This window comes from Chrysemys picta, chromosome 9, assembly GCF_011386835.1.
Source record: "Chrysemys picta bellii isolate R12L10 chromosome 9, ASM1138683v2, whole genome shotgun sequence".
Taxonomy (NCBI): domain Eukaryota; kingdom Metazoa; phylum Chordata; order Testudines; family Emydidae; genus Chrysemys; species Chrysemys picta.
In genome coordinates this window covers 54,401,402-54,429,398 of record NC_088799.1, presented here as the reverse complement: position 1 = coordinate 54,429,398, position 27,997 = coordinate 54,401,402, and the positions used below count along the sequence as shown (strand labels likewise).

Sequence of the window (27,997 nt, the reverse complement as noted above, 5' to 3'; positions counted from 1 at the left end):
ATGAGCCCGGGGCTCCAAACGAATTCGGATATAACGCAGTAAAGCAGCGGGGCTCAGGCAGTGCTTTAAAGGGCCTGGGGCTCCCCGCTGCTTTACCACGTTATATCCGAATTCGTGTTATATTGGGTCGCGTTATATCAGGGTAGAGGTGTATAATAGTTTATTTTTGAAATTTGACTCTTACTAACTTACTGTGTTTCTCTATTCTTGGCAGCATCCTTTCCTGAAATTGGCCAAACCTCTGTCTAGCTTGACGCCATTGATCCTGGCAGCCAAAGAAGCAATGAAGAGTAACCGCTAACATTGTCGCCATGGCCTTCATCTTTTTTTAAAAATCTTTATAATATATGAAAATTGTTACTCTTGTTAGGGAGGTTGAAAAAAGTCTGCAAAAGGGAAAAACGCTCACCCAGAAGACACACGAAATGAAATATGGTGACTTTAATTAAACCCTTTTTAGGGTCCAAAAGGAATTGTGGACTGAATCACTGGTCTTTCACCTCTTTTGCAGACAGCCCAGGAATCCTGCTTCCCATGCCTGGGGTTTTAAGTTTTTTGATGACTTCGCTGTAACAGTTCCCATTCATTGTGCCCTCTTGGGGACTTTCAATACTTGAATGACAGATTCAAGCTTTTGGAGAGAGGCATTAATTTTATCTGCTGATCTTTCCTTCTACTCCCCTTTTCCTGTCGTCTTTCAAGTTGCTTTGGCCATCTCCCATATGACTAGGTTAACAGTAAGTGTGTCAGAAATGTGAAGGTACAATTTACCCATCCCTCCCATACCATACAATTTAGTTGTGACTGTACTGTAGAATTAACGACTTGGATACTCAAGAAACTAACTTTAAATGAAATCTGCTTGTAAGTAGAGTATAGGGAGAGGTGGAAGAGAAGAGTTCAGCTGTCTTTCTGATTTGTAACTGCTCCAGGGACTTCTAATCCAAGAGAGAGAGATCTCAGTGTAGTAAATTGTTTTGGGTCAGGTTTTTAGAGGTCAGCCTACACATATAAGGAGAAGGGAGCGGATGTTTGAGGAAAGAAACACCTCCCCACCCACCCATTATTTTCCTTTCTGTTTCCATCCCCCCACAACTTCCCTAGACTTGTTGGCCAAGGCAAAAGGGATGTCTTGTGTGGTGTAGTGGGTGGTCTTAAAACCAAGTGTTGTATCTATGCTCTTACTTGGGCTTTGGAATTTATGCTGGTGCCTTTGACTTTTTTTACATTTCCCTCCTTTGTATCAAATGAATTTTTGTATATGTTGTAATTTTATTCCCAAAAGCAAATAATGCATCAATCTAGGAGTTGTCAAGATTTAAGTATTAGAGCTATTTTTTTCCATTTTTACATGTGCTCCATTTCTACTAATGAAATCAAAAGAACAAATAATTCATCAAATCTGAGGAAAATGAAGATCCAAGACTGTTTTTTTTTATAATTCAAACAGGAGCTTATGAACACCTGGGAACACCAAAGTGCTGTTCTATGGCGACAAAGTCTGAGGCGCGAAAGTAGCTTCATCAAACATGAAAGGGGCTTACTTGAGTGGCTGATGCATGACTGGAGAGAGTCATCGTGTCATGATGGCCCCTTCTCACTAAAGACATTTTACCAGCTAGGATGGCACAAGACAACGTTTAGTGCAAGAAAAAAGTGCCTTCCTATAAGAGCTAGTGAGTAACTTGAGTTCTTGAGATGGTGGCAACTGAAGTGGTAACAGTAGAAATCATAGAAGTATCCCTGGTCCCTGATTTCAGCCACTGAAATTGCTGCATTTATACCTATAGATTATTTTCGTAAGGGGCTGTTTGTAACTGTGATGTGCCAAATAATGTGCATGAAAGAATAGCCACTAATTTGGTGCTAAGCAGTTATGTTGCATTCCCAACTGGCAGTGCATGTCAAGCAGAGAGAGTCCAGGTCCTGGGGTGAGATGATTCCATTTGGTGTCTGACAAATTGCATAAACCAGAGTTTTACACGTTCTTTTTACTGTGGGAAGGCCCTTTTCTTCTGTTAAAGGAATAATTTCAGTATTTATATGCGGATAGAAATGGCTGTTCTGGGTTTTGGTAACCAAGATGTAGCTCTGCTTAGAGCACCTGAAAAAATTAGCTTTCACTTCCTGAGCCTATATATCATGGGATTTCATTCTGTCAGAACTTTATCCTTCAACAAATTGTGCTAGCAAATTGCTTTGCACCAACAAGATACCTTATTCATGTAGGAAATAGAACCACCACACTTCAGTCTGAGTTCTTGTTATCACTAGCACAGGGGTGGGCAAACTTTTTGGGCTGAGGGCCACATCTGGGAATAGAAATTGTATGGCAAGCCATGAATGCTCACAAAATTGGGGTTAGTGTGGGAGGGGGTGAGGGCTCTGGTTGGGAATGTGGGCTCTAGGGTGGGGCCAGAAATGAGTAGTTCAGGTTGCGTGAGGGGGCTTGGGGAGTGGAGTGCAGAGGGAGGTGAGGGCTCCGGCTGCGGGGATGCAGTCTCTGGGTGGGGCTGGGGATGAGGAGTCTGGGATGCAGGAGGGTGCTCCAGGCTGGGATCCAGGAGTTTGGAGGGCGGGAGAGGGATCAGGGCTGGGGCATGGGGTTGGGATGTGGGGAGAGGCTCGGGTGCAGACTCTGAGCGGCGCTTACCTCAAGCGGCTCCCGGAAGCAGTGGCATGTCCCTTCTCTGGCTCCTATGCGGAGGTGCGGCCAGGTGGCTCTGCATGCTGCCCTGTCCACAGGCACCACCCCTGCAGCTCCCATTGGAGCACATAGGAGCCGGAAGGGGGCCATGTGGTGCGGCCCCTGACTCTGCGCCCTGGCTGGAGCGATGGAGCAGGGCCATTCGGCTGCTTCTGGGAGCCACATGGAGCGACCCCATACCCTGTGCCCTGGTAAGCCCCAGACCCCACTCCCCAGCGGGAACTCAAGGCCTGGCTTAAAACGGCTCGAGGGCCGTAGTTTGCCCACCCTGCACTAGTGTAACAGGTGCCAAGCTGAATTACTTTAACAAGAAGGATAACATCAAAAGAATACGCAGCCCACTAGCCATAAAGAACTAGAATGATGCATTCCAAGGAAGTGTCATGTCATGGTCTGAATACTCTAGATGTGCTTCCTGTCTTACAAACTTGGTATGTACTGAAAGCCATTGATACCATAAACAGTAGAATGGCAGTGGCCTGGTTTCAATATATGTGACTCAAAGTAAAAGATTTTCCTGTCCATAGGGAGAAGCAAGGAGTACTGGGTTATATTGTATCTTTTCTCATCAGTGGCTCCCTGTCCATTGCTGGCAATGGACTTTTTGAAAACGAGACTCCTGGTGCAGGAGTATAAGTTGGCTTTTTCCCCACTGGTAGCAAAATCTCGTCTACCATATAAATATAATTTTGTTCTGAAATTAGCAGGACTACTTAAAATCAGTAAGTAATTTTAACTGATTAGTTCAGTCTTCTTGATTAAAAAAAACTTCCTTCTGATCTTGCAATAGCAAATCTGTCCAGATCCGAATCTGTAGCTCTTTAAGGGGTGATTTCTAAACTTTTAATTCTTTTTTTTTTTTTTAAAAACCTCATCCAGGAGTTACCAAAATGCATCCCAGTGCTTCTCATGTGGCTTAGAGTACTGTGAACTACAGTTAAAAAGCGCACAAGAGCACCCCTTGTATGTATATGATTCTACAATAAGGTTTCTTTTGCTCCTGTTGCCAGAAGGTAATCAGGACAAAGGAGAGAGGTCAAAGGAGAAAGTGCAGAAATATTGGGAACATTTAATTTCTGCAGCGAAGTGAGGGAAAATAGTTAAGTAGAGTCAGTAAGCTGGCAAAGAAAAGTCATAGGGAAGCTGCTGCTCCGTGCTTCGTTGTGTAACCACTGTGCAGTTTGCATGTCAGTAGGTTAACTATCAATCTTCTAACTGAACATGTGTTGCATATGTCTTCCAAGTGTCCATTTTTCCCATGAGGGACCAGGTTAGAACTGAGACTAGCTCATTTGTTCTGCCCAGCCCAGATGAATAATTAATGCAGGTAAAGAGAGAATAGCCAGAGTTTGAGTGGATGCTGAAAGCAAAATATCACTTTGGAACATGCCAGAATTCCCAAATCTCTAGCAGTCACCTCAGATGACAGGCACAATCACAAATATGCATATGAATAAATGCTACGGTGGCACAACACAGTAGTTAGAGTCAGGAGTAGAGATCAGCAGCATACTGTTTTGAAAGCAAGTGAACAGGCAATGTTTGTCTCCCAGGATTTTTTTTAGCACAGAACTTGGAATAAACCCAACTTCCCACCAAGTAGACCTGCTTGGTCACACATTCTCATCTGAATATTCAGTATACAAGTACCTCTGTCCTGAGTAGCTGCAAGAGATGTGCTTCAGAGCAGTGCAGAGTAATTGAACTCTGCTGTCAGAAAAGGGTGGAAAAATCAAGGATACTGTTAAAGGTCTTTATAGCTGGAATTGGAAAAACCTCTCTGGTCTGCTTTCTCTCTCTCCTTAACTTTGCCGGATGGAAATGGATGTAGGTTCAAGCTTTATTTTTTTTTTTACTGTATCCAGATTTTAATGTTTTCTTTTGTTTAATTTAATCTCATTCTGTTATTTAATTGTTTCTGCGATATTAACTACTGTATTTGATTACTTTATTAACTTTGTTCTTTCAGGGCTAGAAATAAACTTTTTTAAATGTTTGGTTTTCCCCTTCCTGAGTTTATATCTTTTTAAGATCAGAGTAGTGTAAAAGTAGTGTAAAAATGGTTAGATATTTTAAAGGGTTTAGGGGAATGTTCTCAGTGTTTGTGTAACTTTGAATTTAAGCAAGAAATGTAAATGTTTTATGCACATTTTCTTTTCAGTGTGATTGATTTTTATTTTGAGGTGTATCTCAGCTTAGTTATCCTTTGTCTTCAAAATCTTCCTAATCAACGATAACAGCAACACCAGATGATAACTGCAGGCTTTTCTTGCTGCTGAGCTCCATTTGCAAGTCAGTCCTGCCTCCAGTAACCATTCCTGACTGTTTGAAACCAGGAGAGCAGATCTGGCTTGTCTTCCCTTTTCTTAATGGAGCAGACAACTAACAGGGTCTTTCCTGGAGGCTGTTGCTAAAGCAGCACCATTAGTAAAGAACTGACGGGACTGTCTACACAGCATCTTCTAAGACCAGAGCACTGTAAAGTAGTATTTTGTTAGTGATGGGATTTGGAATTGACAAGCCATTGATCAAGCTGCTGGCAATATGAAGTTCCTGTAAAATTATTCCTAACAAGACTGCAATATTGTTTTATTAAATGTGGCACTTTTGAGGAAATTTTTAAGTGTTGCACAGAATAGAGTGCAAGAAGCATGGAGCACAAGTGCTACCCTTTCATCTAAACAGACTATGATCTCCTTAGATCAGCTTTTTGCTAGCAGCAAGAAGTCTGCAGCAGTGGATGACTTACCTGGGCTTTGGTATTGGATCAGAAGTGCCTGTTGATAGACTATCAGGATTTTCTATTTAGTAACTGTTTATCAGTACTGAAGTCTGTCACTAAGAAAAGGACAAACAAAGTGAACCTTTCTGGGGCCAAGGTTGGTTTGGTTGAAATTTCGATGAAGTTTCCATTGTTAACAATTTTTCTGCTGTGAACATCCAGGATACATATGTGCATATATACCCATTACTGCCTACATACTTCAGGAAATAGCTTCTCCCCCTTCTCAAATGTCCAGTCAGCAAGAGAAATGTGGAAACAAGTGGTCTTCCAGAAATGTTTACAACCTCAAAACATTGGGGCATTGGATTATGCAGTATTCTGCCTATTCAGATGATTTATTTTCCTTATCATGGTAGCATTGGTTTTATGTATGCAAGACCCCTTGTTCATTTGAATTCATGTTCTTAATGGTGCATTAGATAGATCTTGAATTTAATTTTAGGTTTTTTAAAAATTGGGAAGAGAAACTGCTTAATAGTATTTATATAATCCATGTGGACGTTAAGAGTTCATGCCTCATTAAGGAGGGCTAGACCTTGTCTGCATAGAAACTTGCACTCTTGTTTCAGTTTAAGTCCTTTTTAAACCTATTTCTTATTTAACTGGGGTAATCCAAAATAAGCTTGGTCTAAACCTGAAACAGTCACATCCGCAGAGCTTTTTGCATCTGTTTAACTAATTTAAAATTTCATATTAAACTGGTGCAACCCTGCATGCAGAGAAGCCCTAAGATTCAGGGGAAATTGAGTTCCTACTTTCATTGTGGCAGTTTAGCTGGAAGGAGTTTCCTACAGGGCTGTTCTGGATCAGCTTTCATTTTTGCCCAAGTGTTGGCTAAGATGGTAGAGAGAAAAGGCTTGTGGATTTTTTTTTTCCAGTTTATTCAAAGAATCTTTTATTTTGCTTTTCATGGAAGCATCAGTGCCATTTTCCATTTAATGCCCCCCCTCCACATCAGCCTAAAATTGGCCATATGCCTAAAATAAGTATTTAAAAATAATTGTTGCAAATTTTGACAGCCCTAAAGATAAATTCAGTGTAGGAGAGAAGCTAGGGTTCCTAATTTACCTCTGTCTTTGGAAACAGGCAAGTGAAAATACAAAGCTTTGGTTCATTGGGAAAGGCTGTAAAAGCAGGACTCATCTGTAACTACATATTTTGGGGGTGGGGGGTTGTCCCAGAGTATCCAGTATTGTGAAAGTGGGAATCTGGCTGATAAAGGTTCCCACTGGATACGGGTTTCCAGTATAACTGCACAGGTGACTTTGACTCATTGCTCTCATTCAGATCAATACCAAAGCTACTGTTGATTTCAATGAAAATGGGAACAGGGTCATATTTATCAGGCCTTGAGCAATAATACTTCCAACAAATGGAGCTATCCTGGACTGCTTCTCAGATGTCTTTGCCTTTGTATTTCAGTGCACTCCAGGTGTGCTGCATACCTGGTTCTGTAGTGTTTCCTGTGCAGTAACATGAGATAGGAAGCTAATTGATACCATAGCTGTCATTACATAATTTGATAATTATATTAATTGTTTCTTAGTAATTTCCAAGTCCCCTCTTGAGCCTGGGTTAAGTGCCATACGGCTGAAGGATATGCTATACATATTGTTACAGGTTAGGTACAGGACATAGCTTTGAAGGCCTCAGTGTGATTTCCTAAGCCTGGCTTTTAAAGCATGATCCGAGGTAGTTTTACTTTTTAAATGCATGAAATGGGCAAGAATGAGAAGGGTTTCTTTTAAAGGAACAGATGTTTGGACTTTTACCCTTTCAGTCTTGGAAAAGTTTTGGCATAAATCATCCTCCCTCATTTTGCTGGAAAATATATTCTTGCTGTAAGCTAGGAAGAAATGAGGGAGTTTGGCAGCTTGCTCATGTGGCTGCTTTTTGTAACCGTGGTTAAAAATGTTTGTTTTTAAGGATCATATATTAGCATCAGTCTGTTGACCTGCACGAACTCTCCCTACAGCCATATCTACACTGGAAAATTGAACTGTTTGTTTTGAAAGTGTTAGGGCTTTCTGTGCTCTTATGCTTATGATGTTGAGCTGAGCGACTAGCATGAGCCAAAAGACACCAGACTCCATGTACTTAAGGAGAGAACTAGCATGACCTACAAGAACAAACCCTACAACAACATATCCTGGTCCACTCTTGTAACTGAAGAATCAAGAACTCAGATCAGATCAGCTCCACAATGCCTGTGTCCTCTATAATGGTGTAGGCTGAGCCAGCGTTCATGCTTGCTGAATAGTATTTGGTACACACATACTCCAAAAGGAGCACTTCTGTGTGGGGACATGGGGTGTTTATATGTCAGCAGGATCAAGCGGTTCTTAGAATGGTAAACTTCTCTAGCCTAGACAAAGCCTGTGTGTCTGGAATATTAAACCCACCCTGTGGTCTTGGAACCAAGATTCAGACAGGTTGTCCTTCAGGACATGTGACAGATTCAGATGTGGAAAAAAATCTTGTGGGCACGCTGGCTCGCCACTCTCTTCCTGCTCCCAAGGAAGTGGTCGTTCTGTAGCAAAGCATTCGAGTTAATTGGTGATGGCAGAGTTGGGGGGTCACTAGCTGCTGAGTCTTTATAAGGAGTGTGGTTTTGTCCTGAATGGTGGTTGCGGGCAACATCTGTTTAGGGGAAGTGAATTATTCTGATCTCAGGAATTTTGTCTGCTCTGGATTGGCCTAACTAGTAGAGTGCTACCACCAGAATCCCCTTCTCTGAGCCAAGGAATAAGTTACTACTTATCTGTACAAACAGTCTTTCAACTTTCTCTATTCAGACACTGTGACCTGCCCTTTATGGTGGTAAGCCCAGATCTTCTCCAATCCTTACTCATGGGGAGCTCCTGTTGACTCCCAAAGGGAGTTTTCCCTGAATAAGAACTACAGGATTTGATGTGTGGTGTGTTCCAACTGGAGCTGCCCCCCTATACTTCCCGGTGCTTTTGCACCTCCTCCCAGGGCCTCTTGACAGATCAGCTGGGTTTAGATGGAGCTTGAAAAGCTTATGCAGAGAACCCAGTATAAGAGGCTTTTCTTTGTGGGGAGTCCTTCCTTAGAACTCCCCAGGCTGGCTTTCTGCCCTTTCAGGGACCCAGCCCATGATAGGGAGATTGCACTGTCCCATACTTTGAATATAAGAATTTCTAAAACGAGCACTGTGCTGCTGCCATGATGGGGTGTCTGGGTATTAACAGACATGAGGGGGAATGGCTGGAACAACACGTGCTTATTCGGCAGCAGTCAAAGGTGAAACTAGAGGGACATAAGTATTCTTTCTGCAAACACAAGTGTGGGGAAGAAACCCAGGGTGGTTGTGTTATCTTCACAATTAACTGCTGTGCCGTCACTGAAAAGAATCCTTGTTTCCTTTATACCACAATAACAATTAAGTGGGAGGAGGGATCAAGGAGTTCTGTGATTTGGTTTAATATGTACATACTCGGTCTTCATGTCCTGGTGTGTTCTGCAAGTTGACACAGTAACAAAGAAGTCATTTTGAACTGTAAAGTGCCTAAAGCTCAGCTCAAGGTTAATTCAATACCTGTCTTCTGGGGATTTTTTTGTATAAATTGTACTAAAGGGAAAATAAAACTGAATTAATACAGCTTTGTTGGGAGCTTTGTTCATTTGTGGATATTAACATGTTGATTACACAATGTGAGAGACTTACCTTTGCGAAGAAGGTGATAGTGTCTGGTTAAGGGGATTCTCTTTTCTGTGTCTGTATCGTGCCCAGCACAATGGTCATGATCCCAATTGGATCATTTAGGTGCCATTTCTCTCTGTGGTACTTGTATGGCGCCCAGGAGCATAGTCTCTGAGCACTCAGTGTATTTATCCTCTCAACACTCTGTGAGGTTGGGAAGTACTTTTATCCCCACTGTACAGATGAGGTAGTGAGAAACACCGAAGTGACATGCCCCAAGTTATGCAAAATTCTGTAGGAGAGCAGGGAATTCAACCTGGGGCTCTGGAGTCCCAAACTTAATACCCAACACACTGGGCCATTCTTCCTCCCTAATAACCATCATGTAAATATTTAGTACTAATAGCAAACTTGATTTTCATAGGCCTGTGATTCAGTTTGTTCATTTGATTGTCTACATCATAAGAGTTCAAATCACATCTCTCCTTTCGTTCAATCCTGCCACAGTTTAGTTCTTAATATGTCTTTCTGTGGCCCACTAGGAACAACCCTACTTACAGAGACGAGCCACTGCTATAGACCTCTGGAATCGTATATGTAGGGTGACCAGACAGCAAATGTGAAAAATCAGGATGGGGGTTGGGGGTAATAGGAGCCTATATAAGAAAAAGACCCCAAAATTGGGACTGTCCCTATAAAATCAGTACATCTGGTCACCCTACATATATGCAACAAGCAAGGTGCATCATGTCACTGATAGTTGCTATTGTTTTCCTCAGGTATTCCAGGATTTAAAACAGTTCTGGATTAAAGACCACTTTGGGTGGAGTTTGGTTTCAGGGGATTCGGGACATGGTGGTGAGGTGTATGTCTAAGCATGTCCATTCCACTGCTCCTCTAGAGACAAGGTTCAAATAAATCTACCACATTTGGGAGAGTGAGCTGGAAACTTGTCTTTGAGCTTGTCTCCTACCCATGGATCACTGGGGGCAAAATGCTACAGCCGCTGTAGCACTTCAATGTAGACACTACTTATGCCATCAGTGTAGGTAAATCCACCTTCCCGAGGTGGATTCGATGGAAGAATTCTATCAACCAAGTGCTGTCTGCATCAGGGGTTAGATCAGTGTTGTTACATCTCTCAGATGTGGATTTTTCATGCCCCTGAGAGAGGTAGCTATACCGATATAAAAGCCTACTGTAGACCAGGCCTAAATCACCTTTGCTCTGGTTTTCCTTTTCCTCATTGGTGTCTCAGTTCCCTCCATCCTCTTTCTGTTGTATCCAGCATGCAATAATGACACTATGCTGCTTCCTAGGGGCATGCTTTGTCTTCCTGGGGCAAGAGGGCAATGCAGGGCCAGTGCAACCACTAGGCAGCCGACTAGGGTGCCATGATTTGGGGGCGCCGCTGCCAATCAAGATGCTGGCTGCAGATCGCAGACTGTAGGGAGGGAAGACGTATATAGTAAGAACCATGCTCCCAATGAATTGCTCTCCTGCCTTTGGAAAGTCAGCGAAGTCCTTTGATTTGATTGCTGTGTTGATAGGTACATTTACACAGTAATAGCTCCTTTGTCCTGTAGATTGCACAGCAGCCAGAAGGAGAGTGGAGCAGCTTACACTTCCTGCCGCAAGACCCCGGCTGGGGCTGAGCTGTGCTGTCAGTGAGGTGCAGCCGGGCCGGCTTGCATGGCATGCTCGGAGACGGGGCCAGCTCCAGGGTTTTGGCTGCGGCAGGCAGGCAGGCAGACAGGGATCGCGATCTGCGGCGGCACTTCGGCGGAAGATCCTTCGCTCCTAGCGGCAGTGAGGGACCGTCCGCCGTATTGCCGCCGAATAGCTGGACCTGCCGCCCCTGTCCGGAGTGGCCACCCCAAGCACCAGCTTGCCAAGCTGGTGCCTGGAGCCGGCCCTGCTCGGAGAGCAGTCTGCAGGATTTGCAGGCAGAGGCTCTCATGCTCCCTGGGGAGAGAAGAGAGGGACGCCGCGGCTGGCAGCTCTGCGGGCTCTCTCGCGTGGAGGGGCAGCTAAGCCTCTTTAACCCACCTCCCTGCGCCCCAGCTTTCTACCCTCCCGACGCTGCTTTGGTGTGAGGGCCGCGCAGTCCTGCCTGCCACACGCCCCTCTCCCAGAGTGAGAGACCAGCATTCAACTCCCCAGCCCGGGCGCAGGATGGACTCGTGAAGGCAAAGCAGGCGACACTCTCCCATTGCCCTGTTGCAATTGCACTTGGCCCGCTGCTGCATGCCAGGGACTGGAGAGGAGAGCGCCCATTTCACCTTGCGGCTCTTTGAATCCTACCCCGCCCGCCGCCCCCCGGCCAAACCCAGATTGCGCGTTCTCCTCCCTCCACACCCAAACCTGGTCTGCTCCCCTTGCACTCCCCAGCCAAACCCGAACCCCCACTGACCGAACCCAGTCTGCTTCCCTTCCCCACCTAACCCGATACTCCACTGACTCAACCCGGTCTGCTACCCTTCCCCTCCCCAGCCAAACCCAATCCTCCCAGTGACCGAACCCAGTCTGCTTCCCTTCCCCACCAAACCAGATCCCCCAGTATGACAGAGTATCCACCATTCTAATTTTATAAAAACAACAAGGAGTCCGGTTAGTCTAACAGATTTATTTAGGCATAAGCTTTCCTGGGTGAAAAAACCCACTTCTTCAGATGCATGGAGTGAAAGTTCCAGATGCAGTCATTATATAATGACACATGAAGAGAAGGGAGTACCTCACAAGTGAAGAACCAGTGTTGACAGGGCCAATTCAATCAGGGTGGATGTAGTCCACTCCCAATAATTGATGAGGAGGTATCAATTCCAGGAGAGGCAAAGCTGCTTCTGTAATGAGCCAGCCACTCCCAGTCCCTATTCAAGCCCAAATTAATGGTGTTAAATTTGCAAATGAATTTTAGTTCTGCTGTTTCTCTTTGAAGTCTGTTTCTGAAGGTTTTTTGTTCAAGAATAGTGACTTTTAAATCTGTAATAGAATGACCAGGGAGATTGAAGTGTTCACCTATTGGCTTTTGTATGTTACCATTCCTGATGTCCGATTTGTGTCCATTTATTCTTTTACGTTGGGACTGTCTGGTTTGGCCAATGTACCTGGCAGAGGGGCATTGCTGGCACATGATGGCATATATCATATTAGCAGACGTGCAGGTGAATGAACCCTTGATGGTGTGGCTGATGTGGTTGGGTCCTCTGATGATGTCGCCAGAGTAGATCTGGCGACAGAGTAGGCAGCGAGGTTTGCTACAGGGATTGGTTTCTGTGGTGTGGTGTGTAGTTGCTGGCGGACTCCTTGTTGTTTTTGTGGATACAGACTAACACAGCTACCCCCTGATACTTGACACCATGCAAGGCTCTAATTTTATAAATTTTATTAACAATAACAATTGGATATTACAAAGGTAGAATAAAATGTAGTAGATTTTGATATGAAAGAATGAAGGACGGAAGTGACAGTGTATTGTGTATAATGTATGTGATTTATTTTAAGATCAATGCTATGTTGTGCAAAGTGAAAACAATAACAATGTCAACTCTGTCAGGTTATTCATTTATTTTTATTAAATATGTAGACTAAATAATTAAATCAATAAATTTTCAAGCCAAACGTGTATTAATTCTAATGAACAATGCCATATTATGCAGTATTCATTTTTGAAAGTTTATAATAAGCGATGCTTCGGTGGGAGGGGAGGAGAGGAAGTGGGGGGGTAGAAGGTGGAAGTTTCGCCTAGGGCACAAAATATCCTTGCACCGGCCTTGGGGCAATGAAAGATAAACCTGGACTCTGTAGTGTGTCCTGCCACCTGATCAACATGGAACATTGGTTCTCAGAGGAGAGCCCCTCACTTCTCAAGCCTGGAGGATACAGTTGTATTTTAGACCCTGAGGAGCGAGGAGACCTAAAAGGATGAATGCAGTGATGAGACTCTTCAGGATCCCATGTAGTTAGCCTTCCCTGGCGTGGGTATGCAAAGAGATTGCTATCTGTTCTTCTTCCCTACACATACCTAAGCTCTGTGCTGCCTTTCCATTTCATCACCACCTCGTTGACTTTGCAGGGCTTTCACTGCGAGCTCCCTGCTCCTAACTACCTAAAAACCATTAAGGTGCTGTACAATAACCAATCCTGAACACTGAAATAAAGAGAGAAGCCACCCAAATATTCTGCCCACTTGAAGCAAAGATGACATAAGTGCTGTTTTCTGCTCCAGTTAGCAAATCTATGCAGTGAATGACCCGCTGGGCCAGAACAAACCAGTCAAAGGCTCATAACACAGCCTCACAAATAATAAACCTGGGGCAGGAGCGGGGCTTTCCCAGACTTGCTGCCATGGGGTGAGAGCTGCTGGACCCACTTGCTAGATATAGTTGTAAAACAAACCAGCAGTGTAACTTTGGAGACAAATTCTGAACAAACCCCAGGCTGCAGGTTGTTGGTGCTCTAATTGTAGCAAGTGCTGATGGTTAAAGCAGAAGGAGGGGAGAGGATATGTGAGTCACATGCAGTCTGTGGTTGTCTCCCTTCTGATTAGGGGTGAAGGCACAGGGACAGGCAGGCTGCTGGGGCTAGCGGAGAGCAGCATACATTAACACTGGCCGCAGCTGATACTGTAGGTAGGAGAATCTCACTGTTAGCTCCTTAATGGCTTTGCATAACTGCACATGTGGATTTTCCCGAAGACTCCCTTGACCCTGCTGACTGGGGGCCTGTCAGGCTGTGCCACGTTGGCTTAAAAGTGCCTTTATAAAGAGGAGGAAGAAAAGGTTGATCTGTTCTTTGGATGGTGACACTCTTGCTTTGCCATCTCTGTTGGGCTTGTTATGGCGGGTTTGAATGTTTCCATTGCCTTCTTTCTCTCAGTTGTGGCTATTTGTGAGGTGATCAGGCAGGTTTCCAAGAGAGTTCTGCCTCTTGGAGTGTACCGTGGTCTTGTCAGAGAACTGGTCAGCTCATTACAGTTGTGTGCTTGCTCCCTTGAGCTGAGGATGCTGATGGAGATTGGTCCCTGGGGTGGTGGCTTTGGCCCAGATGTGATTCTGACCCTCCTCTTCATTATCTACTTGATTCATGGTGTGTCTTTTGATGGAGCTTCTGCTAACCCCACTGTGTCTCTCCAAGAATTCCTGGTCATGGATTCCTCCTTTGTGGCTACTGCTTTCAAACTTCTGGTCCAGTTTGTGGGAATGGAGGCAGCTGGGATTCTCACCACGCACTACTGGTCCTGGGAGCTGACTGACTTCCACCTCATCCAGAATCTAATGGCCCTGGATTGCAGTTCCTCTATCCATACCTCTTTGTACCATGGCATCTTTGTGGAAGGTGTCTGTTCTTTCTTTTTCCATTTGGTGGCTCTCAAGTTTCAGCATAGCCACCTGCTGTACAGAGCGCCTGTCCTGGCAGTGACTGTGACCACCCTGGCTTACACAGGTGAGGAGCTTTCTATGTTTCTTTTTCCCCGTAATATCTGGGTGTAAATACAAGAAAGGAGCGTATTTGAAACTCAGGGGTGCCGGGACTCAGCCCTGGCACGTCCCAGCACAAATTAAGCACTGCCTATACACCATACATCTCCAGGATTGGTAGTTCATGGACTTGCAGATGTTAAGGCCAGAAGGGCCCATTATGACCATCTAGCCAGACCCCCTGTGTAATACAAGCCGAAGAATTTCACTCAGGGATTCCTGTGCCTAATCCATGTAGAAAAATATCCAGGTCTTGATTTTAAACATTCAAAGTCATGGATTATCCACTGCCTCTCTAGGCAAGTCAGTTCCAGTCATTTACCTACAGTGGGTTTTTAAAAAAAAAAAAAAAACCTGTACTTCTAGTCTGAACTTGTCTAGTTTCAGCTTCCCAGCATTGGCCCTTGTTACGCCTTTTTCTTATCGACTGAAAAGCTGTCTCCTGTCAGAAATCTCTTTCCCACATAGGTTCTTGTTAAGAGGTGACTTGATCAGTCTACAATTTCGCTCACTCAACCCTGCTATGCTGCATATACTCAACATGTGAACCTGCACATCACCCACCCGCTCATCTGTGGCAGTGGGGTCTCCTCCAGATGCCATCTTTAGTTCTTGTGGCACCTTAGAGACTAAAAATTTATTAGAGCATAAGCTTTTTTTATGCTCTAATAAATTTGTTAGTCTCTAAGGCGCCACAAGTACTCCTGTTCTTTTTGCGGATACAGATTAACACGGCTGCTACTCTGAAACCTATCTTTAGTTCTAGCTCCTTAACAAGACAGTAGCACTAGCACACCAGGAACGCCATTCAGCAGTCATTTCACCTTCCACTGCTAGGTGGTGATGTTTTACAGCCAGTTTAACCCTTTACTTCTCACTCATCACTTTTCCTTGCAGTTGTCTTATGTGCTGTTTACCCTTGCAATTAGATAATGTATACTCTGCAGCATTAGCCACAGTGGACGTGAGGGTCAGGCTGTCTGGTGCTAGTAGGGTTCGTGGTTGATCTGTGTCAGTATCAGAGGTTGGACCTCATGCAGCTAGGAGGCTGGGGGAGGGACGGGTATTTATTTGACATGGAGGCATTGGGCTGAGTTAAGGTTGTTCAGGGTGACTTGACTCTGCTTTTTCAGAAAGTTCAAACACAAAGTTCTGGTAATAGAACTTCTCTAATCCTGCCTGTTGCCCAACACCCATTTGTCAAGGCTGGATCCCCACTTTGAACTTTAGGGTACAAATGTAGGGGCCTGCATGAAAACTTCTAAGCTTAACTACCAGCTTAGCTCTGGTTCCGCTGCCACCATCAATTTTCCCTCCCTGGGAAGCCTTGAAAAACCTTCACCAATTCCCTGGTGAATACAGTTCCAACCCCCCTGGGATCTACAACAGGGAGAAATTAACCATCCCCCCTCCTTCCTCCCACCAACTCCTGGTGAATCAAGATCCAAACCCCTTGGATCTTAAAACAAGGAAAAATCAATCAGGTTCTAAAAAGAAAGCTTTTAATTAAAGAAAAAGGTAAAAATCATCTCTGTAAAATCAGTATGGAAATTAACCTCACAGGGTAATCAAACTTAAAGAGCTCAGAGGACTCCCCTCTAGTCTCAGGTTCAAAGTACAGCAAACAAAGATAAACACTGTAGTAAAAGGTACATTTACAAGTTGAGAAAACAAAGGAAAACTAACACGCCTTGCCTGGCTATTTACTTACAAGTTTGAAATAGGAGAGACTTGTTTAGAAAGATGTGGAGAACCTGGATTGATGTCTGGTCCCTCTCAGTCCCAAGAACGAACACACTCCCAAACAAAGAACACAAACAAAAGCCTTCCCCCCCCAAGATTTGAAAGTATCTTGTCCCCTTATTGGTCCTTTAGGTCAGATGCCAGCCAGGTTACCTGAGCTTCTTAACCCTTTACAGGGAAAAGGATTTTGGAGTCTCTGGCCAGGAGGGATTTTATAATACCGTACACAGGACAGCTGTTACCTTTCCCTTTATAGTTATGACATGCCTGTTGCCCAACACCCATTTGTTCAAATCCTTGTCAAACAAGTGAGACCCATTACACTATTTGTTTTCTTCTTTCACAGCTGGGCCTTTCACAGGGGCCTTTTTCAACCCCACCCTGGCCTCCATGGTTACTTTTCACTGCTCTGGGAACATCCTGCAAGAGTATGTCCAGGTTTACTGGCTGGGACCCCTCACAGGTGAGTTGTGTTCAGGGTACCGATAGGTGCAGAAGCTATTGCGGACTGGCCATGCTGGGCCACAACCTAGAGAGTGGGGCAGAGGATGCGGCTGGCATGAAGCCTCCCTAGCATGTCTGCCATGTTAGTGAATCTGCATGAAAGGGATAAGTATTGAGCATAGAAATCGGAAACTCCTGCTGGTATGTGGCAACTCCTTGTGCTCTTATTTATTATGGGGTGAGGCTAGTCTTGCCATTGGAACCAGATGCTCCTTGCCCTTCCCAACACCCCTCTTCCCCATCAGCCAGGCTGGAACTCTGCTACACCAAACTGAGCCACATTAAATGTCACTTGCCAAACACTGGCCTCGGGGGGGGGGGGGGGGGGAGACGATGGGACACTTTGCAAAGCATGAGGCAGATGGGACTGAGAGGGGCGGGAGAGATGACGGAGTTAATGACACGGTGATGATCACACCTCATGGAGCTATGTTGTTGCAGGCTGTCTGCAGACTCAGGAAAACCATGCTGTGGCAGTTTCACTCAGTCTGTAATTTAAAGGTTATTCTCACAGCCATAAGCCCCAGATATGTAATTTCTGAAATGAAGTTTATATTCTGCAGCACCAGACGGCTGCTTCCAAAGAAAACTTATTCACTTCGGCCTTTCTTTTGTGATCTGGTCCAATCCCAGCCCTGCTTTTGCAGGTGGAACACTTCTCTGTTAAATCCGCTTGCTGTTCTGGCAGTGCCATGTGCTAGTAGCAGGGACTCCAGCGGCTTTTGGCCCGGTTGGGGCGGGCGCCATCTGACCGCAGGAGAGGTTGGGTGGTGCATGTCAAAGGATGGGTGGGGGAGATGGTAAATGACATGGCCTAATCCCCCTGTTTCTGCTTCCAGGGATGCTCGCAGCCCTGGTCTTGTACCAGGGGAACATCCCAAGGCTCTTCCAGAAAAACCTGCTTTACAGCCCGAAGAGCAAATACCGGACTCCCAAGGGGAAGGCTGTGCCTGGGCTCAAACAGACAAGAGACAATGGGGAAGGGCAGCCACAGTTGCGAACTAAGCCCCGGAGCTGAGTGAAGGGTGTGAGAGGGTCCCCCAGCCACTGCCCATCTCTCCTTCCCATCAGGCCCCTCCCATGGCCAGACTGACAGGAGCTGGGACTGAAGATGCCTGGCCAGCTCTGTGATGTGTGAGCAAGCGTTCGCTGGGGGCACCATGGGCTTTTCATGTCACTGTGTAAGTGTACCAGCTGCTTTGGCCACATGCAAGCAATCTCTCAGTGCTGGCCCATGGAGACCTGGCTGTGAAAGCCCCCAGAGAACGTCTCCAACTAGCGCAGACCTGACCAGCAGCAGAGTGGTGTGATTGCAGGCTCCAATACTGTGCCACAAGCACGACCTAAAGGGCACATGCCTTCCACCCAGCACACACCCCTCCTTCCTGATCTTCCCCAGCCCAACTCCCCTGGGGGCGGGGCAGGAAATCACCACCACTGTTCTGCTCCCTCAGTACAGCCAGGCATCCACCCATCTTGCTCCCCACGGGAAGGGCTGGCGCTGTTGCAAGGTCTCAGGGCTGTGCTCACATGTGACTATCCACTCTCTGGCTTGGCTCAAACCCTGTAATGTCACTGCCATTGAATGCAAATGTTACCTCCAGATAGTAGATGCCTAGTGGGGACTTGCTCCATCTCTAGTGGTACATTAATTTCTTCCTCTGGAACATCCATACACTGTCCTTTTAAAAATAGAAAGGCAAAGCAGTGACTGCTCAGTGAAACAGCCCATTCCAAAGTGTCCTGCACCTCTTCACTGCTGGCCCCTCTGGCCAAGAGAGGCTTGAGTGTCAGAAAGTTTGAGACCCTACATTTTTCCTGCTTCACTCCAGCCTTGATGGTGAATCTGGTCCCCAGGCTCAGCCCAGCCACGCAGGGTAAAAATCTGTCTGGGGATTGGTCCTGCTTTGAGCAGCAGATTGGACTATATGACCTCCTGAGGTCCCTTCTAACCCTGATATTCTATGATATAAGCTGAGTGGGGAAAGCCAGCTGTAATTGCTGCCCCTAGATAACAGGTTGTACTCTAAGGGGGAAATTCACCCCAGAGGAGACTATTCTGGTACGATCTAAGCAGTGCTCAAAGGCCTCAGTCCTGCCAATGCTGAGCACCCTGGCTTTGATCCAGCCAAGCACTTAAGTAGAGCTAAGTGAAAATCAGAATTTGTTGTATGAGAAATTCTGATATTTCCACATTTTCATCCCCAATTGGGACAAAGTCAATATCAAAATTCATCATAGAATGAAAAGTTCCCCAAAATTTCAATCTGAAAATGTCAAAATAAAATGTTTCAACATTATTGATTGAAATAAAATGTTTGTGACTGTCCTGAGTCAAAATGCTTCATTTGCATCAGTTCAATATTAAACTAAGTTTGCCAATGGTACTGTGGTGCCTCATGGGAGTTGTAGTTCAGGTGCCTCTTGCTGCTATTCACCGAGGCCAGGCTCCTGGGCCAGACTATATTTCCCATGATGCTCTACAGTCATGTAACGTCCATGTAGCCCAGTCAGGGATGTGTGTGATGTTTCACTCCATATTCTTTATGAAAACATGCTGATATGAATGACATAACTGAGATGTACTTTATGCAAGATGAGTCTTGTAAGGTATCATTGGAAAGGTTATGATTTACTGAATGTGATTATCCAATTTGGATGCCTGCATCATTTCTGTATCTGAAGTTAGGAATATTAACTATGTATCTGTATTTCAAATGTGTTACTTTGGTTCTTCTTCGAGAGATGTTCCTGTGGGTGCTTCACTCTAGGTGTTGGTGCGTCCCTGCGCCTTCACTTGGAGACTTTTCGTAGCAGTACTCGTACTGGCCATACATGCGCAGAGGCTGCCCCCCACAGTGAGTCTAGGATAATAGTGCGCATGCGTGGCCAATCTCCTCAGTTCCCTCTCTACCGTCCCTGGCCTGAGACGGAGCTCAGCAGACTCGTTAGGAAATCCCTCACTTTGTTACTATTACCTGTTCTAGTAGTTAGTTTGTTGTCAGTTCTTGTTAGTGTAGCTCATTAGTTCTTTTATCTGTTTAAAAAAAAAAATTTTTTTTCTCTCAGCCGCAGCCGCTTCTATCATGCCTGGCTCCACAGGCTTTAAGCGCTGCGCTACGTGTAAGGACGCTATTCCGCTCTCTGATGGCCACTCTCATTGTATAAAATGCCTGGGGGAAACACACATTCCCCAAAAATGTGCCCACTGTACCAAACTCAGTTCCAGGGCACGAAAGGACAGGGAGCTTAAACTGAAACTGCTCCTCCTGCAGAAGTCTATCGGGTCAGTTTCAGACCCAGGAGCCGACTCCAGCTCTACTGCCAGCCACAGCCCCCCCGCTTCAAAAAAACTGAAGAAAGCTACAAAAAAGGGACAGCCCTCTCCAGCAAAGAAGTTGGTGAGGCACAAAAGTGCCTCAGGCAGGTCAACAGTTTCCCTGCCTGTGTTTCCTCGCCTCAGCACTTTTGAAGAGCCGGGCTCCTCCGGCACCGCACGAAAGCCGCCTCAGGCTGCAGCGGCGGCGCGAAGCTCCGGTGCCGAGGCTTCAGGCTTTCAGTTGCCTGCCTCGTTTATGGCACCGTTCGGCACCGAGACGGACGCGGTGCCGACATTTCCAGCCTTGCCTGACCCTCTGCGGGCTGATGTTGCCCCCCCGGCACCTACCACGGCACCGGCAACCGCGGCACAGGCTGACAGGGAGATCAAAGGAAAAACCCCTGCTCAGAGGAATGTTCCCTCAGGGCAACTTCCTCCTCCGCAGCTTTCACCTCACGCAGGAGCCTCACCTTTTCAATTTACTCAGACAGCAGATCTATTGGTCTCACCTATTCTGCAGTCTCCCCTGATAAATGCCTGTTTTTCTCCAATGCTGGATTCAGGATCAGAACAACCTTCCTCCAGTGAGGAGGAAACTGATCCACAGGCAATTTTTTCTCCTTATCAAGACCCAGATCAACAGGGGTTACAAAAAAACTACCTCAGCCTGTTCTCCGTATCCTGGGTCATAGAGGTAGTTACAATTGGATACGCCATCCCCTTCCTCTCCCTCCCTCCCTCCCTCCCACCCACCCACCCTCCCCGTCCCACTTCAGGGACCCATCTCACGAGCAACTACTCTTCCAAGAAGTGCAGCATCTCCTTCAACTGGGAGCAGTAGAAACTGTGCCAGAACGACACAGAGGGAAGGGTTTTTACTCCCATTATTTCTTAACAGAGAAGAAAAATGGGGGATGGCGACCAATCCTCCACCTCAGGCGGCTCAACAAATTTGTCAAAAAGCAAAAGTTCAAGATGGTCACTCTCACCACTATAATCCCAGCGCTGGAGCAGGGCGACTGGTTTTCAGCCCTCGACCTACAGGATGCCTATTTTCATGTGACTATATACCCGTCCCACAGACGATTCCTACGCTTTACTCTCGGCTCCACACATTTCCAATACAGGGTTCTCCCTTTCGGACTGTCCACGGCCCCCCGTGTTTTTTCCAAGATCCTAGCCGTAGTTACAGCCTACCTCAGAAAACAAGGGGTCGTAATATTTCCTTACCTAGACGATTGCCTCCTCAAAGCTTCAACGTTCGACGAAGCTCTCCGATCCATACGGCTTACCATCGATTGTTTCCTAACTTTAGGCCTGCAAGTAAACAAAAACAAATCCACATTATACCCCACCCAACATCTGGAGTTCATAGGGGCATACCTCAACTCCCGGACGGGGTTGGCATCTCTCCCACCAGCCTGCTTCAATTCTATAAGTCAACTAGCCACAAGGATTCGCAACAGTCCCCAGGTGACTGTCCGGGACTGCCTACAAATACTAGGTCACATGGCCTCGTGCACCTCCGTCGTTCAAAATGCACGTCTATATATGAGGTGCTTCCAAGCGTGGTTGGCCACGGTGTACAGACCGAATGTGCACCCTCTAAACAAGACTCTCTCCATACCTGCCCGAGTCAAAGATTCTCTACAGTGGTGAACAATTCACTCCAACCTCTGCTCTGGAGTCCCCTTTCTTCAGCAGGCTCCATCCCTCATACTGACGACCGATGCATCTCTGACAGGATGGGGTGCACACATGTCTCACCACACAGCCCAGGGGCTTTGGTCTTCAACCGAGACCTCTCTCCATATAAATGTCCTAGAACTTCGAGCCATTCACAATGCGTGCCGTCAATTCCTACCACTGATCAAGAACCAACACGTACGCATAATGACAGACAATATTGCATGCATGTTCTACGTGAACAGGCAGGGGGGAGCTCGATCCCAGTCTCTGTGCACAGAGGCTATGAAACTCTGGAACTGGTGCATTGCGAACAACATCCGGGTATCAGCGGCCTACCTTCCTGGAGTGATGAATACCACAGCGGACGAACTAAGCAGACGTTTCCCGTGGGATCACGAATGGGAATTAAACGAGCACACCATTCGCAACATATTCCGCATTTGGGGCTACCCAGCAATAGACCTCTTTGCAACTGCAAAAAACAAGAAATGTCCCAATTTTTGCTTCAGAGCAGGGCTAGGCAAACATTCCCTGGGAGACGCATTCATGATCCCATGGCACCAAAACTTACTGTATGCGTTTCCCCCGATACCGGTTCTGAACAGGGTCCTGATAAAAATACGAACAGATGGAGCCAAGGTGATCCTAATTGCCCCATCATGGCCCAGACAGCCCTGGTTTCCGTTTCTCACCAAAATGTCCATTCGACCACCAATCCCCTTGCCTCTCATTCCGAACCTCCTATCACAACAACACGGCCGTTTTCTCCACCCCAACTTATCCATGCTCCACCTCAAAGCATGGTTCCTACATGGTTCTCCCAAAATGAACTAGATTGTTCTGAACAAGTTCAAAGAGTGCTCCTGCATAGCAGAACACAATCTACTCGCACCACCTATCTATGTAAGTGGAAACGATTCACACACTGGTGTTCAACTAAACAACTTAGTCCCACGTCAGCACCTCTTCCGCTCATACTTGACTACCTATTGGACCTTAAGCAATCCGGCCTTTCTTCCAGTTCCATCATGGTCCATTTAGCTGCTATTACAACTTTTCATGACAAAATTGATGGTACTTCCGTATTTGCTCATCCTATCACCAAGTGCTTCCTCAAGGGACTCCAAACCCTATACCCAGACATAAAACCACCCACCACCCCATGGGACCTTCATCTAGTTCTCTCTTGCCTAACCCAACAACCATTTAAACCCCTAGCCACGTGTTCCCTTTTACACCTTTCGATGAAAACAGCATTTTTAGTGGCAATTACCTCCGCCAGGCGGGCAGGAGAAATAGCAGCTCTTATGGCAGACCCACCATATACGATATTTTTCAAAGACAAGGTTACCCTCAGGTTACACCCCAATTTTCTTCCTAAAGTACACTCCTCGTTCCACATTAATGAGCCGATTCACTTACCAACCTTTTTCCCGAAGCCACATGCGAACTCGTTCGAAGCCTCAATGCATACACTAGACGTACGCAGGGCCTTGTCCTTCTATTTGGATAGAACCAAACCTTTTAGAAATTCTTCCAGACTTTTTGTTTCCATCACGGAGCGTTCCAGAGGTACACCTATTTTTACCCAGAGACTTTCGAACTGGATTTCTCAGTGCATCCGGTTGTGCTATCAGATGAAGAAAGTTACACCTCCAGACGGCATCAGAACACACTCAACTAGATCTATGGCTGCCTCTGTAGCATTCTTATGCAAAGTTCCCCTGGCTGATATCTGTAAAGCAGCTACCTGGTCCTCTGAGCACACATTTGTTAAACACTATGCCCTTACTCAAGGCCCTCTATCTGATATACGTTTGGGCAGGGCTGTACTATCAACGGTGTTCCTATCAGATCCAAAGTCCCTACCTCCTTAAGATACACGGCTTTTAAGTCACCTAGAGTGGAGCACCCACAGGGACATCTCTCGAAGAAGAAGAGGAGGTTACTCACCCTGTGCAGTAACTGACGTTCTTCGAGATGAGTGTCCCTGTGGGTGCTCCACTACCCACCCTCCTCCCCTCTACTTCGGAGTTGGGGTAGCCTCCGTTGTAGAGAAGGAACTGAGGAGATTGGCCACGCATGCGCACTATTATCCTAGACTCACTGCGGGGGGCAGCCTCTGCGCATGTGTGGCCAGTACGAGGACTGCTACGAAAAGTCTCCGAGTGAAGGCGCAGGGATGCACCAACACCTAGAGTGGAGCACCCACAGGGACACTCATCTCGAAGAACGTCAGTTACTGCACAGGGTGAGTAACCTCCTCGTATCACCCCCAACCAGTGCTTAGGTACAACAATGGAAAAGCCAGACAGGGCTAATGGGCCTTTAGCAGAGACAATGGACTATGAAAGAGCTTAGTCTTCCTGTGGATGCTGGAGACAGCCTACGAGCAATGGCTGCCACAGCCATGCAGAGACATGGGTCCGAGTCACCTGGTACTGGATACCTCTCCTCCCCTTTTGGAATGCCAGTGGTTTTCCACTAGAAGATAAAGGGTTCCCACCTTGCACAAGAGCTATGTAAGGCAGGGGAGTGACGACATCATGGTTCTCTCCTCTGCCTCCCCACCCAAAGAGACACTGAAAAAAACACCTGGAAACAAGAACTGAACTGGGGGCAGAAGGGTTGAACCCAAGCTGGAAGGGCATCTAGCTTGTGAGTAATAACTAAGATTTCAAGCTGGAGACTAGTGCATCTGCCTTTCAAGACTTTCTGTATTCTGCCTGCAGCAATATCTAGGGTGAGAACATAAGAATGGCCCTACTGGGTCAGACCAAACGTCCATCTAGCCCAGTATCCTGTCTTCCAACAGTGGCCAGTGCCAGGTGCCCCAGAGGGAATGAACAGAACAGGTAATCATCAAGTGATCCATCCCCTGTCGCTCTTTCCCAGCTTCTGGTAAAAAGAAGCTAGGGACACTGTTCCTGTCCATCCTGGCTAATAGCCATTGATGGACCTATCCTCCATTTATCTAGTTCTTTTTTGAACCCTGTTATGGTCTTGGCCTTCACAATATCTATTGGCAAGGAGTTCCACAGGTTGCCTGTGCGTTGTATGAAGAAATACTTCCTTTTATTTGTTTTAAACCTGCTATTATTGTAACCAATTAATTATTATTTGTAACCAATTGTTTTTAGTGAAACTAGCTTAGTTTGTGTGTTTGGTTTAATTTGTTTAGTAATCTTTGTTCTGTTTGTTACCCCTTTTATCACTTAAAATCTGCCTTTTTATAGTTAATAAAATTTGTTTAGTTTATTATAGAACCCAGTTTCTGTCATTTCTAACTGGGCGGGGGCGAGAAGTTGTGCATACCTTCCTCCACATTGAGGGAGGAGGCGGATATCATAATATATCTTTGAGTCTGCATTCGAAGGGAGGTGGACACCTGAGTGCTGGGGCAAGTCCCTGAAGCTGAGCCGTCCCAGAACTGATCTCAGTGTCTGTTTCATTCTGCAGTTGGATGTGGCCCTGCCTGTGTGTGTTGGAGGAGGCTTAATAGCCTGACTCAGCAAGACATGTAAAAAGGGTGCCCAAACTGGCATAACAGGTGGGCTCAGTGGTATCTCGGCACACCAGGTGGTATCTTAAGGGGGGCAACCTGTCACAGGGGGATGGCCACAGTGCATCATGGGCGATCTAGTTCAGTCTAGAACTTCAGCCAATAAGAGGGAGTGGACGCATGAAGCACTCAAACTACAACTTCCATGAGGCAGTGTGGCACTATTGACAAATGCAGTTCAATGTTGAACTGACACAAAATGAAGTGGTTCAATTCAGCTAAGTTGAACTTACCTAAAATGAAATATTTTGTGTAGATTTTGCCTATGGAAAATCAAAAAAATTCTGCCAAATCAAATGCATTCTTGGAAAACTTGTTTATCAGTGACTGCATTTTCTGTTGGAAAATCATTGCTGGGAAACTCCCGATGAGCTCTGCCCTTTAGTATGCTCATAACTGAAAGCATATGCCTAGCCACACTGACCTCCATAGGCCTAGTCACCTGCTTAAAGTTCAGCTTGTGCTTTGATTGTCTTGCTGGAGCGAGGGTCGGAGAGCCCAGCACCTCGCAGTAGGGAGCCCGTACGACGGAGCACTCCTAGGAGTGATGCTGAATTAGGGCAAACTGCACAACAAGAGACCAGTTACCTTAGCACCAACTATCAAGACAGGTAATAATGGGAGGGGGATCTGCAGGAGGAATAGGTTTCCTTGCAGTGAGATCCTGCAGTATGTGGATGGAATTTAACAAAAGGGAAACAAAACTATGGCTGTCTACCAAACGCCTATGGCAGAAGTGCTGGATTTCAGCACATTTCCATGTGTAGTACGTTAAGGGAAGAAGAGGGGCCATTGTGCCCTCTATTACGTACTGCTGGGCATGAGTTGTAGCTTGTATTCTATACTTGGCTCGTGCAAGATGGATGCTACAATTGGTTGCTGGCTTCTCAGAACCAACCCCTTCCCTCGCTACCACCAGCCACATTTATGACTTGGGATGCCTAGCCAGAGATGATCCTGCTCTGCAGTCAAGGGCTCTTTCCTTCTAGTTCCTCTGAGAGTGGGCAAGGCCTTGCTCCTATTTAGTGAGGACACTGAGTGAGGCAAAATGGCACCTGATCAAGAAGAGTTGTGTGAAACTTGGGCCACTCTTGTGAGTGCATGGAGTGCTTTTAAAAGTGAGGGAATTCATGGCGCTCAGGGGCAGTGTAGCCTGGATCCAGGCAGATTTCCCCCTCTCCCCACACTGTAGTCCTGCCCTTTAGCACCTCTTTTGGCCCAGCCCTGGGTTTCTCTTGAACAAACAGTAACTGTGACAAACTCAGCGATGTGCACTGATGTCCATCCTTGTCGGTAATGATCCCCAACGAGGATCTGTTTGTTAGCAGGAAGAGTGCAGCACTATCTGATAGGAAGCATGATCAGGGTACTAAATCTCTGGCCCAAACTATGTTCCAACCACAGAAACTGGTGATGTGCCCAGTGCAGTTGTATTTCCCACGTGCTTAAACAGTCAGACTTCAGTGGAGCTAGCGATGACCAGGAAACTATGGAACAAACGAAAAGCAGAGCACAATAGCAAACAGTCAGGTGCCAGCATATGTACAAATATGATTGGAATATGTGAGCTACAGAGTCTCTTACAGGCAAGGGAAGCAGGGAACTGCTGTTCAGGTTTTTATACTTGTTAAAGTCAAGAGTCCTCTACTGGAGACAGGGCCCCCTTGGACACCCCTCCAAACCTCTGTACGCTCTCTTTGGCAAATGAAAACTCGAGAAGTTTAGCTCCCCGTCCAAACTTTTCTGAACCTCATTGGTTTGGAAATCAAACTGAAAAGCTTGAGACTGGGCCTTCTTGGGAGATTCCAGTCCTTTCTGATTTTGTCTGAGCCACGAAAATAGTATACTTTGGGGGCAGTTGAAATGCTTCAGGCCAAGATGGGAAACCACAAAGTTCCAAGAAGTTTGTAATGAAAATAAATGGTTTGCAGTTTGGACCAGTTTTTATTTTATCTTAGCCCAATAGCTTTGCTCACCCTACTTTCTGTTATGGGCAGGGGAAAGGGTAGGAACAATGGAGGAAGTTAATTGTTTTATTTCTCCTTTGTAAAGGAAAAGGGAGGTTATAGGAACACTCCACTCCAGTAGTGTTCTGGTGTGTACAGCAATAGAGACTGTTCACAATGCAGCTATTGAATAATTTATATTTTTTACCTGCATATCCATGTAACTTAGCAGTCACATGGCAGAGTCACTTGCCCTGTGTCAATGCACTTGTACTAACTCTGCAGGCATTGATTTTAGAGGCTAACTCAAGAAGTTCAGATCCTTGGCCAACTTTTCTGAACCTCGTTGTTTTGGAAATCAAGCTGAACAGCTTGAGGCAGCCTCAGGTGTGAAGAGTGTGTTTGAGCTTTTTCAGAGCATGGTTCTCAAAGTGATGTGTCCAACTCTGTGGGGCTGTCAGGGAAACTGCTACACAGGAAAACTAACATACTGCAAAAAAATTCAGTCAAGGATTTTTAAAAACCAGCCAAACAAGAAGCTGCTGTTTTGACACTGATGCCCCGGTTTGCAATGTGGGAGATTTCAGAATAGCAGCCG

At 46.0% G+C, this 27,997-nt stretch overlaps 2 protein-coding genes across 7 annotated transcripts in view; both read left to right on the top strand.

Moving 5' to 3' along the window:
• The window catches only part of PAK2 (p21 (RAC1) activated kinase 2), a 93,076-nt gene extending 88,373 nt beyond the window's left edge, over positions 1-4,703 (top strand). For all 6 annotated transcript variants that reach the window (XM_065557118.1, XM_008171772.4, XM_008171767.4 and 3 more), the window contains one exon: positions 215-4,703. In XM_065557118.1, the coding sequence (XP_065413190.1) occupies positions 215-301 (87 nt within the window). In that variant the 3' untranslated portion in view covers positions 302-4,703. The remainder of the gene's footprint in view (positions 1-214) is intronic.
• Positions 4,704-9,114: 4,411 nt separating this feature from the next.
• LOC101946790 (aquaporin-12-like) lies at positions 9,115-25,112 on the top strand. The gene is made up of 3 exons (XM_008171773.4): positions 9,115-14,601; positions 16,726-16,842; positions 17,723-25,112. The coding sequence occupies exons 1-3, from the start codon at positions 13,995-13,997 to the stop codon at positions 17,899-17,901; spliced, it is 903 nt and encodes a 300-aa protein (XP_008169995.1). The 5' UTR covers positions 9,115-13,994; the 3' UTR covers positions 17,902-25,112.
• Positions 25,113-27,997: the final 2,885 nt, after the last annotated feature.

What these genes read in the sequence shown, in the direction of transcription:
- LOC101946790 (XM_008171773.4), top strand. Translation starts at nt 13,995, where the DNA reads ATGGCGGGTTTGAATGTTTCCATTGCCTTCTTTCTCTCAGTTGTGGCT. An exon ending in GACCACCCTGGCTTACACAG is followed by an intron (nt 14,602 to 16,725) that starts GTGAGGAGCTTT and finishes CTTCTTTCACAG; the next exon opens with CTGGGCCTTTCACAGGGGCC. An exon ending in CTGGCTGGGACCCCTCACAG is followed by an intron (nt 16,843 to 17,722) that starts GTGAGTTGTGTT and finishes TTCTGCTTCCAG; the next exon opens with GGATGCTCGCAGCCCTGGTC.